General features: G+C 39.8%; 2 protein-coding genes across 2 annotated transcripts; one reads left to right on the forward strand and one right to left on the reverse strand.

Annotated features, from left to right (window-relative positions):
• The first annotated feature begins 3,132 nt into the window (after window positions 1-3,132).
• On the forward strand, window positions 3,133-3,459 carry LOC130591758 (uncharacterized mitochondrial protein AtMg00820-like). The gene has a single exon (XM_057395659.1). It carries the CDS (start codon window positions 3,133-3,135, stop codon window positions 3,457-3,459), a length of 327 nt encoding a protein of 108 aa, XP_057251642.1.
• A 4,396-nt stretch (window positions 3,460-7,855) lies between these two features.
• LOC130592005 (uncharacterized) lies at window positions 7,856-9,194 on the reverse strand. Its single transcript, XM_057396038.1, has 2 exons — window positions 8,450-9,194; window positions 7,856-8,162 (listed from the first exon to the last, which is right to left on the reverse strand). The coding sequence occupies exon 1, from the start codon at window positions 8,990-8,992 to the stop codon at window positions 8,492-8,494; it is 501 nt and encodes a 166-aa protein (XP_057252021.1). The 5' UTR covers window positions 8,993-9,194; the 3' UTR covers window positions 7,856-8,162; window positions 8,450-8,491.
• Between the last annotated feature and the right edge of the window lie 5,603 nt (window positions 9,195-14,797).

Below are 14,797 nucleotides of genomic sequence, written 5' to 3' on the forward strand. Positions count from 1 at the left end.
ATCTACTACAATTAGGTTATGTTCAGTTCACCTTATTTTTGCTTATTTCAGATCTAATCAAATCAGATCAGATTAGAAAAAATAAGTTCAGATCAGTTCAGATCATGCTTATATTTAAAAATCATTATATCTTTCATTACATATTAGTAAAAATTATAATAATTGAATATTAATAAAGTACTCATTGAGACGAATCAAACAAGATCCCACATGACTATATTTTTTCTTATGTATTGAGAAAAATCTAAAAGATAAGATCTTGTAATCAGATCAGTTCAGATCAGATCAGATCAGATTAGAAAAAATAAGTTCAGATCAGATCAGATAAGTTCAGATTAGAAAATTTCAGGTGAACTAAACATAGCCTTAATCCACCTTTTACAGAGGCTACAAGAGTACAATAAATTTAGGCTATGTTTAGTTCACCTGAAATTTTCTGATCTGAACTTATCTGATCTGAGGTTATTTTTTCTGATCTGATCTGATCTGAACTGATCTGATAACAAGATCTTATCATTTAGATTTTTCTCAATGTATAAGAAAAAATATAGTCATGTGGGGTCTTGTTTGATTCGTCTCAATGAGTACTTTATTAATATTCAATTATTATAATTTTTACTAATATGTAATGAAAGATATAATGATTTTTAAATATAAGCATGATCTGATCTGAACTTATTTTTTCTGATCTGATCTGATCTGATTAGATCTGAAATAAGCAAAAATAAGGTGAACTGAACATAGCCTTACTTTGTTTCATACTTTCTTCATGCTTAAATAGTTAGGGCCTGTTCTCCCCAACTTATTTTCAGTTCAGTTCAGTTCATTTCAATTCAATTTAGTTCAGTTCAATTCAGTTCAGATCAGTTCAGTTCAGTTCAGACCAGTTCAATTCAGTTCAGTTCAGCTCTTGACAATACTTTTACTCTCACATATCATTATTCATTTCATTTCAGTTCAGTTCAATTCAATTCAGTTCGGTTCAGCTCAATTCAGATCAGTTCAACTGTTTTATACCAAAAAGAACAAGCCCTTAATCTTTGTGAGGATTAAGGTTGGCCTAGTGGTTATAAGATCCTCATTTCACCTTTGTGTCAGGAGTTCAACTCTCACCCCTTGCTAGAAGGATCCCCAATTTCTCCCCTTCTTTGCAAGAGAATTCTCATTAGCTCAAAAAAAAGAAAGTTGTCTTTGTTAATTAAGTATGTATTGGTCTAGTGGTTAAAATTGAAGTGCTGTGAATGATAGATCATGTGTTCGAATCCCCCTCCCCTTTTTTGTACTTTGTACTACTTCTTCCGTTTTTTTATAGATGCTACATTTCCCTTAAATGGAAATGTCATAATAGATGCTACATACCATAAATGGATTCCTTTTCACCATAAAAATCTTAAAATACTATTAAAAAGTTGGTGGTCCCCCACCTTTTATTTTAAAATACTCATACTTTTTCCTTAACAAATGGTTTTTTATTCAAAAAGTGGTGGTCCCCTACTTTCTCTCTCTACCTTTCTTAAAACCCCCCCACTTTCTCTATGTAGCAAGAATAAAAACACGGAGGAAGTATATGATAAAACTTTGAAACAACTCTGTTTTTTTTTTTTACTTATTTTTTCAATTTCTCAATTTAGTTTAGTTTTGTGCTTAATTAATTCAAGTAAGCTTTATAATCTAGCTAAAATGAATCTAAATAAACAAAGCCTAAATTGAGACAATCTACAAACTTTCACATGATCGACTAAATACACTTGTATACTATTAATGAGTCGGGTTTGTATATATTAGCCTGTATCTTGTATATTTGGAATATCCTATCTTTTAGGAATATATCCTTTTAGGAGTTTAGGTTTCCTTGTATTATACGTATATATACTTGTGTGATCATCAATACAAGGTTAAGCCGTTTTCTCAATTTCACCGCACAGTTAAAGTGGTGCGCAGTGATAATGGACAAGAGTTTCTCGGTTTGGGCTCATTTTTTGCTGCTAAGGGTATTTTACATCAGACGTCGTGTGTTGACACGGCACAACAAAATGGCAGGGTGGAGCGTAAACATCGTCATATTTTGAATGTGGCTCGCGCCCTACGGTTTCAAGCCAAGCTTCCTAAGTATTTTTGGGGTGAGTGTGTTCTTTCTGCTGTTTATTTGATTAATAAAACCCTACACCTCTTCTTAATGGCAAAACTCCGTATGAGTGTTTATTTGGTCAAGCTCCATCGTATGCTAATATCCGTATCTTTGGATGTCTCTGTTATGCTGCAAATCGTCCTCGTGTAAAGGACAAATTTGATTCCCGTTCTCGAAAGTGTATCTTTGTTGGTTATCCCAATGGAAAAAAAGGGTGGCGTTTATTTGACTTGGAGACGAATGAATTTTTTGTAAGTAGGGATGTTCAATTTTTCGAAGACAAATTCCCATATCTTAACTCGCTTCCGGATGAGAAACGAGCTCTTTGGGAAGCTTTTTTGCTTCTCCACCGGTTTGGGAGGATGCTAATGATGATGATACGCCACCCACCGCCGGTACCGCCGCCCACCCGCGGTCTCCCGCATCAAACCGCAGCCAGGTCGCGGACTCTACTGCTGCCTCTCCCCCTTTACGGCAGCTTCCAGCAGCAACCGCGGCTTCCCCGCGGCACCCAGCCCCAAACCGCGGTCCTACCGCGGCGCCTCCTGCTGCCCCCACTTCGTTGCTGCGTGTCCCAGCAGCAACCGCGACCGCCCGCAGCCCGCAGCTCCGAACTGCAGCCCTACCGCGGTCCCTACTGCTGCGTCCCCAGCACGGGTGTGCGACGCAGCCCCCAGCTCCTCCGTGCTGCTGTCCGAGGGTCCCTCACCTCCCCTTGGACAGCCCGGTCTTGGTCCTAGTGATACATCGTCGGTTGGTGATGGTGGTAATACTACAGGGTTATCTGAATTGAGGGGAGTTCATCAACGGGTGATCGTCGTAGTGATGAGAAACGTCCTCCTTCGTGGCATCGTCATTATGTTATCAATACTGTTCTTACGGCAAATATAGACCCCTCTCCATCATCTGTTGCTCCCACTCCTTCTTGTTCTTCAGGTAACCCTTTTCCTATAGCTTGTCATGTTGAATATAATAATTTTTCTATGAGACACAGATGTTTTTTGATGGCGATTACCAAAGGAAAGGAGCCGTCTTCTTTCAAAGAGGCGGTTAAGCATGAGGCCTGGCGTCAGGCGATGCAAGCTGAACTTGATGCTCTTGAGCGTAATGGTACTTGGACCATTGTCGACCTTCCTCCTGGTAAGAAGGCGATTGGTAGTGGCTGGGTTTATAAAATCAAATATACCGACCAGTCCACGGTGGAGCGTTTCAAGGCACGGTTGGTTGTCCGTGGCAATCGTCAAGTTGAAGGTGTTGATTATAACGAGACATTTGCTCCCGTTGCTAAGATGGGTACGGTACGCCTTTTTCTTGCTGTTGCTTTTCTTTGAATTGGGAATTGCATCAGATGGATGTTCACAATGCCTTTCTTCATGGTGATTTGGATGAAGAAGTTTATATGCATTTTCCCCCTGGTTATGGTACTCCTTCTCCTGGCAAGGTTTGCAGGCTCCGGAAATCTTTATATGGTTTGAAACAGGCACCCAGACAATGGTTCTCAAAACTGTCTACTGCTCTGCGGAATTTTGGCTTTAAGAATTCCTACGCTGATTACTCTCTGTTCAGCTATGTCCAGGGCAGTGTTTCGTTGCATGTTCTTGTCTACGTCGATGATTTGATTATTGCCGGGTCTTCTCATGACGCCATTCTTCGGTTTAAGACATATCTGTCTCAGTGTTTCTTCATGAAGGATTTGGGTGTGCTTAAGTATTTTTTAGGTGTTGAGATTGCTCGTAGTCCGGAGGGTATTTTTCTCTCTCAACGCAAGTACTCGTTGGATATCCTCACTGAGGCTGGCATGTTGGGATGCAAACCGATTGATACTCCGATGGAGCAGCACCATCGTCTCGCTCTTGTTTCAGGGGAGCCGTTCGCGTATCCAGATCAATATCGTCGGTTGGTTGGTTGGTTTACCTCTCTGTCACTCGGCCGGAGTTGAGTTACTCGGTGCATGTTTTGGCTCAATTCTTGAGTGATCCCCAGGTTTCTCACTGGGATGCAGCCCTGCGTGTCTTGCGTTACCTTAAGGGTAGTCCGGGTCAAGGCATTTTGTTACGCCCTATGCCAGATTTACGATTGACTGCTTTTTGTGACAGTGATTGGGCCGCTTGCCCGTTGACTCGGCGCTCTTTGACTGGCTATCTTGTTTTCTTGGGTCGTTCTCCAGTTTCTTGGAAGACTAAGAAACAACCCACCGTCTCTCGCTCTTCCGCTGAGGCCGAGTACCGTTCTATGGCTGTCACCACTTGTGAGTTGAAGTGGTTGAAAGCTCTCCTGTGTTCACTTCTAAACCTATGCAGTTGTTTTGTGACAGTCAGTCTGCTCTTCATATCGCCAAGAATCCGGTGTTCCATGATCGTACGAAACATATTGAGGTCGACTGTCATTTTGTTCGGATGAGTTGTTAAAGGGTAATGTCTCCACCTCCTATGTCTCGACGACTCATCAATTGGCGGATATTCTTACGAAGGCCCTTGGCCGACAACAGTTTGGTTTTCTCTTACGCAAGTTGGGCATTCGTGATTTACATGCTCCAACTTGAGGGGGAGTATTAATGAGTCGGGTTTGTATATATTAGCCTGTATCTTGTATATTTGGAATATCCTATCTTTTAGGAATATATCCTTTTAGGAGAAAACGGCTTAACCTTGTATTGATGATCACACAAGTATATATACGTATAATACAAGGAAACCTAAACTCCTAAAAGGATATATTCCTAAAAGATAGGATATTCCAAATATACAAGATACAGGCTAATATATACAAACCCGACTCATTAATACTCCCCCTCAAGTTGGAGCATGTAAATCACGAATGCCCAACTTGCGTAAGAGAAAACCAAACTGTTGTCGGCCAAGGGCCTTCGTAAGAATATCCGCCAATTGATGAGTCGTCGAGACATAGGAGGTTGGAGACATTACCCTTTAACAACTCATCCCGAACAAAATGACAGTCGACCTCAATATGTTTCGTTACGATCATGGAACACCGGATTCTTGGCGATATGAAGAGCAGACTGACTGTCACAAAAACAACTGCATAGGTTTAGAGTGATCGATGCCAAGAGAACACAGGAGAGCTTTCAACCACTTCAACTCACAAGTGGTGACAGCCATAGAACGTATCGGCCTCAGCGGAAGAGCGAGAGACGGGTTGTTTCTTAGTCTTCCAAGAAACTGGAGAACGACCCAAGAAAACAAGATAGCCAGTCAAAGAGCGCCGAGTCAACGGGCAAGCGGCCCAATCACTGTCACAAAAAGCAGTCAATCGTAAATCTGGCATAGGGCGTAACAAAATGCCTTGACCCGGACTACCCTTAAGGTAACGCAAGACACGCAGGGCTGCATCCCAGTGAAAACCTGGGGATCACTCAAGAATTGAGCCAAAACATGCACCGAGTAACTCAACTCTCCGGCCGAGTGACAGAGAGGTAAACCAACCGACCAACCAACCGACGATATTGATCTGGATACGCAACGGCTCCCCTGAAACAAGAGCGAGACGATGGTGCTGCTCCATCGGAGTATCAATCGGTTTGCATCCCAACATGCCAGCCTCAGTGAGGATATCCAACGAGTACTTGCGTTGAGAGAGAAAAATACCCTCCGGACTACGAGCAATCTCAACACCTAAAAAATACTTAAGCACACCCAAATCCTTCATGAAAGAAACACTGAGACAGATATGTCTTAAACCGAAGAATGGCGTCATGAGAAGACCCGGCAATAATCAAATCATCGACGTAGACAAGAAACTGCAACGAAACACTGCCCTGACATAGCTGAACAGAGAGTAATCAGCGTAGGAATTCTTAAAGCCAAAATTCCGCAGAGCAGTAGACAGTTTTGAGACCATTGTCTGGGTGCCTTTTCAAACCATATAAAGTTTCCGGAGCCTGCAAACCTTGCCAGGAGAAGGAGTACCATAACCAGGGGGAAAATGCATATAAACTTCTTCATCCAAATCACCATGAGAAAGGCATTGTGAACATCCATCTGATGCAATTCCCAATTCAAAGAAACAGCAACAGGCAAGAAAAAGGCGTACCGTACCCATCTTAGCAACGGGAGCAAATGTCTCGTTATAATCAACACCTTCAACTTGACGATTGCCACGGACAACCAACCGTGCCTTGAAACGCTCCACCGTGGACTGGTCGGTATATTTGTATTAAACCCAGCCACTACCAATCGCCTTCTTACCAGGAGGAAGGTCGACAATGGTCCAAGTACCATTACGCTCAAGAGCATCAAGTTCAGCTTGCATCGCCTGACGCCAGGCCTCATGCTTAACCGCCTCTTTGAAAGAAGACGGCTCCTTTCCTTTGGTAATCGCCATCAAAAAACATCTGTGTCTCATAGAAAAATTATTATATTCAACATGACAAGCTATAGGAAAAGGTTTACCTGAAGAACAAGAAGGAGTGGGAGCAACAGATGATGGAGAGGGGTCTATATTTGCCGTAAGAACAGTATTGATAACATAATGACGATGCCACGAAGGAGGACGTTTCTCACGATCACTACGACGATCACCCTTGATGAACTCCCCTCAATTCAGATAACCCTGTAGTATTACCACCATCACCAACCGACGATGTATCACTAGGACCAAGACCGGGCTGTCCAAGGGGAGGTGAGGGACCTCGGACAGCAGCACGGAGGAGCTGGGGGCTGCGTCGCACACCCTGCTGGGACGCAGCAGTAGGGACCGCGGTAGGGCTGCAGTTCGGAGCTGCGGGCTGCGGGGCGGTCCGGTTGCTGCTGGGACACGCAGCAACGAAGTGGGGGCAGCAGGAGGCGCCGCGGTAGGACCGCGGTTTGGGGCTGGGTGCCGCGGGGAAGCCGCGGTTGCTGCTGGAAGCTGCCGTAAAGGGGGAGAGGCAGCAGTAGAGTCCGCGACCTGGCTGCGGTTTGATGCGGGAGACCGCGGGTGGGCGGCGGTACCGGCGGTGGGTGGCGTATCATCATCATTAGCATCCTCCCAAACCGGTGGAGAAGCAAAATAAGCTTCCCAAAGAGCTCGTTTCTCATCCGGAAGCGAGTTAAGATATGGGAATTTGTCTTCGAAAAATTGAACATCCCTACTTACAAAAAATTCATTCGTCTCCAAGTCAAATAAACGCCACCCTTTTTTCCATTGGGATAACCAACAAAGATACACTTTCGAGAACGGGAATCAAATTTGTCCTTTACACGAGGACGATTTGCAGCATAACAGAGACATCCAAAGATACGGATATTAGCATACGATGGAGCTTGACCAAATAAACACTCATACGGAGTTTTGCCATTAAGAAGAGGTGTAGGGTTTTATTAATCAAAATAAACAGCAGAAAGAACACACTCACCCCAAAAATACTTAGGAAGCTTGGCTTGAAACCGTAGGGCGCGAGCCACATTCAAAATATGACGATGTTTACGCTCCACCCTGCCATTTTGTTGTGCCGTGTCAACACACGACGTCTGATGTAAAATACCCTTAGCAGCAAAAAATGAGCCCAAACCGAGAAACTCTTGTCCATTATCACTGCGCACCACTTTAACTGTGCGGTGAAATTGTGTCTCAACCATAGCACAAACTCACGAATCAATGGAGCAGTGTCATATTTACCAACCATCAAGAAAACCCAGGTAGCACGAGAAAAATCATCAACAATGGTTAAAAAATAACGTGCATCACAACTAGACGCAATTTTATTCGGACCCCAAATATCACAATGTATTAAGTCAAAAATATCAGATGCTTTATTGGAACTTAATGGAAAAGAGTTTCGGGGTTGCTTCCCCATAAAACAAATGTCACAATCAAACAAACAACTTGAACCAGAAGTACTATGATGACTACTAGTAACACCCGGAAGAGAACAAACAACTTGCATTGACGGATGCCCGAGCCGCCGATGCCACAACAAACTAGCATCTGAAACAACTACTCTATGCGCCTGCAGATTCCGAGCACGAACAGGACGAAAAATATAGACCCCATCACACTGCTCCCCCGCTCCAATCAGGTTCCTCAAATTGCGGTCCTGAATAATGCATAGCTTGTCAGTGAACATAATAAAATAAGATTGTTTTTCTAATAATTGAGACACAGACAATAAATTGCATTGAAGAGCAGGGACATAAAGAACATTATCAAGGGTTAAACCATCAGACAAAATAACCCGGCCTTCTTTAGTGGCAGTCGTGCTTTTGCCGTTAGGCAAACCAACAGGCGAAGAAATATCAGACAAACAAGTAAATAAATCAATGTTACCAGACATGTGATTCGAAGCGCCAGTGTCAATGAGCCACTCAATAGAGTTAAACGTACCAAGTTTAGTGTTATCCGAAGCAGAACCAGACTTGGAACCCTTTAAGGCAGCCAGTAGCTCCTTCCATTGAGTATCAGAAAGCGTAGGAACACTCCCACGATCAGAATCAGAAACTTGCTCATTGGCGCCACGAGCAGTACTACCAACGAACCAGCAAAATCACCCCTGCCTTTACCAGTCGACCGGCCGCCACGACCGCCTCGACCACCACGGCCACTACGGCCACCACGACCCCCATCAGGAAAACCATGAAGCGAATAACAATGGTCTTTATCATGACCAACCCGTTTACAGTGACTACATTCCAGGCGATCCGAAGACCGACCAGAAGCAGAACCAGTAGCACGGAAACCAACAGAAGTAGCAGAAGTGGCCTCCTGAGCCGCAGACACAGACTGCTTACGCTCATCAGCAATAATTTTAGCATAAGCAGCATTCATAGTAGGCAAAGGATCACTCATCAACAACGTAGACACAACGGACCCAAACTTCTGGGAATCCAAACCAATACAAAACTGATGCAACATCGCAGTTTCATGCATTCTAGCATATTCAGCAGCAGCGGAGCAAGTACAAGCAGGCAATTTCAAGTAACTAGACAACAGATTTTGCAGTTTATTTAATTCACCATAATAAATTGCAACAGAACGACCGCGTTGTTTACAATCAGCAATAGCATTCTTAATCTCAAGAATGCGGGGACCGTTACCAAGAGAATAACGATCCCGCAAGTCATCCCACAATATTTTGCATCATCAGGAATAATGATAGTGGAACGAATACTAGAATCAATTGTATTAAAAATCCAAGCAACAAGAGTAGAGTTAACAATACCCCACTGACGATAATCCGGAGATGTGGCAGCAGGCTTAGAGATAGTACCGTCCACGAAGCCGAGCTTGCTCTTGGAGCGCAGGTTATTGCGAATGGATCGGGACCACTCTTCATAATTGTCCACGGTAAGCAAGACGGGGCAAATAACTAACTGGGAACCCTCACTAGGATGAAGATAATAATCTGTGAAAGGCTCATACTTGGAGGGAGTAGCGTCCCCCTTGGATGGAGTTGCGTCACCCATCACACCTCAAAGAAAATATGGCAGAGAAAAAAAAACAACAAGCGAAAGAAGGCTAGGGCACACCAACTCACGCTCCACAACACCAACGAGACGGCAAACAAACAAAGACCAGGGGCACGGAGTAGCAGCACGACACCGGAACCACTGTGGAACGACAAGGATCGCCGGCCAAAAAAAAAAAAAAAAAAAAAACCAAACCCGACGCAAGATTGCGTGGAAACAAAACCAAACCCGACGCAAGATTGCGTGTAAACAAAACCGGAAAGAAAGAAAAGAAAAAAAAAAAAAAAAAAATAAATAAATTTGTGAAGCTGTAATCTCGTTTGTGCGGAAGAAACAAAGAGAAACGAAATTCAAGAACAGGATCGAAAATAATCTCTAGGTTAGAGAGGCTGTGATACCATGTTAAACTCAGAGAAATATTGGAGAAAACGGCTTAACCTTGTATTGATGATCACACAAGTATATATACGTATAATACAAGGAAACCTAAACTCCTAAAAGGATATATTCCTAAAAGATAGGATATTCCAAATATACAAGATACAGGCTAATATATACAAACCCGACTCATTAATATATACCTACCTCATGTAATATATAAAGGGTTGCAAATCATAAGAGAAAATATATTCATCGAACTTAGTATTATTCTTACCTAAGTCTAAAAGTTTACTTTGCTTAAGGTCGTCTTACACTAAACTTTCTCAATTCTGAAAAACATTTTTGCACGTTCTCATCTTTCTACCAATCATAATAGTCGCACACTTCGTTCCTCCCTAAAAGTAACTTACTTTTAGATACAACTAATCATTCATTCATTCATTTGTTCTAAACAGTGACACTCCGTTGATTTAGGTGGAAAATTTGATTTTAACATACTTGTTTTATTTATTTTTATGGCCCTCTAATAATCTTAACAAGACAGCATAAATCGTCTTTTTTCCCTATTCAATCCAAATTGTCAATTATCGTAATGAATATTTTCATACTTGGGCAAACCAATAAGAAGGAGCTGGTTGGCTGGTCATATTATACAGATGGATGTATCTTATTCTTGGGTCAAAAACACAAAACATGCAGGAATTGGCCTGGTTGAAATTCAAACTCTTCTTTTGTGTCTTCAATGGATCATTCAAAATGATGTTGGATCTGTTAATTAAGATCTTAACATATTATACATAATGGTTGCATCCAACTTGTACAAAACAAAAGTTCGACTAATGTGGTGCTTCGATGGACGGTCCAACATATAATCAAAATGGTTGATAGTACTCTTCCTTTATGCCATGTTTGTAAGGTCTCCACATAGACCAAGTTAAATATGCTCATGACTTAGCTAGAGTTTTTCGTTCTTCTACTTGATGATGTTGTCTAGTGTAGTTTTTTTTAGCTCTTGCCAAAAAAAAAAAAAATTAAGGAGGAGGAGAGTTCAGTCCACATACAATTCCAAAGATTCCATACTAAAACCAATTGATAATGGTAGAATTAACTCCTTTAGCGCTTAGTATGTATTTTATTAATGTGTACTTTTTATAATTTTTACAAATACAAAACTAGAAATATATATCGTCAAAGTTTTGCATTGGCATGCGTGAAAAGTGTAGGTGTGTAGATTAAAATGAAATAGAGGGAGTAATACTTTATCTCATATTTCTTCAATATGGAACAACTCATATGTGCACAACAAATTAAACAAGGGGTTTAACAACCTTATTCAGCCGCAAGCTAGGAGCTACCATCATCATCTCTTTAATGGTGGTAATCGCAAATCCTTCTTTAATTAATTCCTTAGTTTTTACTTGGTTAGTTTTTAATAATTTTCCCTTTTCCCTCTTATGAGAGTTTTTCTCTCAATTTTTGGGTTCGTTCTCTCATTTAGTTGAAGTTTGGAGTATAACTTTCTTCTCTTCCCTTATGGAAAATTAGGATTTGGTAATTGCCGCTTGCTTGGAAGATTAACTTCTTTGATTGTTCGTTTGGCAAGAAATGAAGACCTAGGGTTTCATAATCAATGTAAGTTTTTATTGGACCACATAAGTATTTTCACCCAAACGACTATGTATCAATGGTCTTATTTAAACCGATCGAATTAGTGCTAACTGACATATCGTATTGCTTTAGATGAAGTTTTTTTAATTAAGGTTATTGTTGATAATATTTTGCGATGTAATTAATTAGTTTTAAGTGTTATGTATTTGTGTTGGAATTTTAGATTTCTTAGGAAATATTTGCAAGTGTAGTCTAGAATAAAGTACATGCTGATCCATGATCCCCTACACGTCTCCTTTTAAAAGAATGTCAATACGGGATTGGATCTATGAGGAGCCGAACTAGGATAAAGAGGATTCATGATCAAAGCCTCAACGACCCTAATAATTATTATTTGGATTTTTTTATTAATAATCACCTTATAAAAATATTCATAATGGTTCTTATGTGGAATAATTGTTTTATAGAAAGTACACATCTAAAAAAATGACTCAACAGTAAAAGAAAACAAAAGAAGTACTAAATTATAGGCCTATTATTATTTCAAAGAAAAAGAAACGAATGAAGACATTTGAACTTTTCTGATGAAAAACACTGTCAAATGGGAAACATCAAAACGAGCTGGCCCCTAAATGTAACAGTTTTTGGTAGCAGACATTCCTCCTTCACTTTACCCAGCAAACGCAGAAGATAATTGAGTATATTTTGTTTGGTTTTCTGCCCTTTTTCTTGACATTTTGGGTGAAACTACGAAGAAAAAGTTTAGACATATAACTGTTTACTGTGATAATTCTGGATAAATCATAATAAGACAGAAGTACAAAATAACGTTAGATAAGCTCACCAAACGTTGAAGTGCGTTTACAATGAATTGATGAAGGAAAATTTATTAGAAACTTAGAAATAAAATGACTGATATACTTAATATTTACATGTTACAATTTACAAACAAACATGAGTTTGTAGAGTCTAGAGGCATTTTTACAGGCGCGAAACATCATGGGACCGGCAGGAGCCGCGGTCTCGGTCAACTTTTGAATTTTTCTAAAAATTAAGGTCAAAAAAATATATTTTTTAAAATAAAATAGCTTAATTTTTATATTTGACCTCTTCTAAAACATACAAATTATATTTTTGACCCCCTCTAAAATATTTTTCTGATTCCGCCCCTACATTTTTACAACTTCACTTGATATGAAGCTCACCAATTTTCTATTTTCATTAAGATATTGTTTGGTTCCTATTTTCATTAAGATATTGTTTGGTTCGACTGTATATATTCTCTTAGTAAAGTGGTTTCTCACATTTTTACGTGTCTAGTTTATAAAGGATGGAAAATAAATTTTCATATGGTGAAATAGTTTTTTTATGGATGGTACCAAATATCTCTGTCTATTATTTACAGTTATTTGTCCTTTGATCTCCCATATATTTATTATTTCATTTCCTTTTTTTTTCTCTTAAACTTTTTATGCAAGGCACCAAGAAGAGAATATATATGTGCAATTGTATTTTTACTTCAAAAATGTTTTTATGCAAGGCACAAAGAAGAGAATATGTATGCACCATTATGTTTTTACTTCAAAAATGTTTTTCATGGTAAAATTATTTCCATTTAAGAAACAAAGCCTAGTTACATATCTAAAACTTAAATATCAATATTGTTCTTGCATCCGAAAACATGTTCATATAGCCCGATATAGGAGTAGTTGTTTCATAGTGTAAAATATGCATACTACTTTTTTTTTGATAATTTCTTTTCCATTTTATTATCATAATCAAGATAAAATGGATGAGGCCTCTACTCAAAATAAGGTATTCCCCCACTAGGTGGGCGACATTTTTATAGTGCATACGCACACCCTATAGAGAGGAGTCCCCATCCATATTGAGTTACTCAAAATATGCATACTACTTTGTATTAGGAAAATTTGTTTGTTGCCTAGCTAGTTTGGTGGCTTATAGCTCGAGCATAAAACTTAACAAGACAAATAGACAAGCCTTTCTTTAACGATGAATCGCTTTTCGTGACTTTTCTTTCCATACGTAATGGTGAATTAAAGTTATAAGTGGTTTATCCAGACTGGTTGAACTCCCGAAAGAAGAACCAATTGCTATCATAGTTGAAGAATAGATAAAAACGTTATGAATAGAGGCCAAATGCACACATCTATCGGGTAGGTTAAAAACATTCCATACACATATATCCGGTAATAGGCTGAACTGAACATTACTTTAGTCTATTACGAACTAAGAGGCCCGGTCAACAATCTCAAAGATTTCATTCCCCCATTTGAGAGTAAGAATCCTAGCCAGGCGTCCACTAGATGGTAGGCGGAGTGGAACCAGAACCATAGAAAACAACAATTCCAGAGACGATTGATCCAACGGAGGCATCCGCCTTTCTCATAGCAAGCTAGAAAAACAATATATTTTCAGCTAGGACAATCCCAACTCCGTGTTAATTAGATATCTAACCATTAGACATTTAGGCCATGTTCTTTAATTTCAGTTCAATTCAGCGTTGTTCAGTAGTTTTCTCGCACAGTTTTCATTCAGTTGAGTTGAGTTCAACGTAGTACAGTTCAATTCAGTCCAAAAGAACAGAGTCTTAGACTACTGGCTACCCATGCCATGAAAACAATATTTTCCTTCCTTTTGTTGTTCCGAGAAATTAGCAAAGTTGCTAGTTTGAAGAATTTGAACTCATTGAGAGACAAAATCATTAGCATAAAGCAGATGAATAGTAGCTGTTTGGTTCAACACAGCTCTGTTTTCTGACTGTGATAAGAAGGGATTGACCTCTGAGAGGAATATTTTTAGCTTTGCCCCTTTATCTTTGTCCTTTGTTATTCTCTCCAATTCAATCACCAAAATAGTTCTTTCCACTTCTCAATTCTCTATAAGAATACGTGATTCCCTTTGTATGAGGTAATCATATCTTAGGACTTTCTGTCTTTGATATTGATACTACCAAAACATTTCAGGCATTAATGGACCCCTATTATTATGAAAGTTCTATTGTACTCCTAATATGGTCTTCAAATTGTCTTTTAAAGCGAGAGATAAGCTTATACTAGTAGTTTTTTTTTTTCGGTATTTAGAGAGTCGCGAGTACAAGTAATGAGAATTGATTGTTGAATCTCCTGGAATAGGAAGAGAAGTTCTAACCAATTTAGTTATCCTTCACTTCCAGATAAGCTTATAGTAGTTGTTGAGAAAAAAAAATTAGAATTATATATATATATATATATATATATATATATGGTGAAAAAGC

This window comes from Beta vulgaris, chromosome 6 (genome assembly GCF_026745355.1).
Source record: "Beta vulgaris subsp. vulgaris cultivar EL10 chromosome 6, EL10.2, whole genome shotgun sequence".
NCBI lineage: Eukaryota > Viridiplantae > Streptophyta > Magnoliopsida > Caryophyllales > Amaranthaceae > Beta > Beta vulgaris.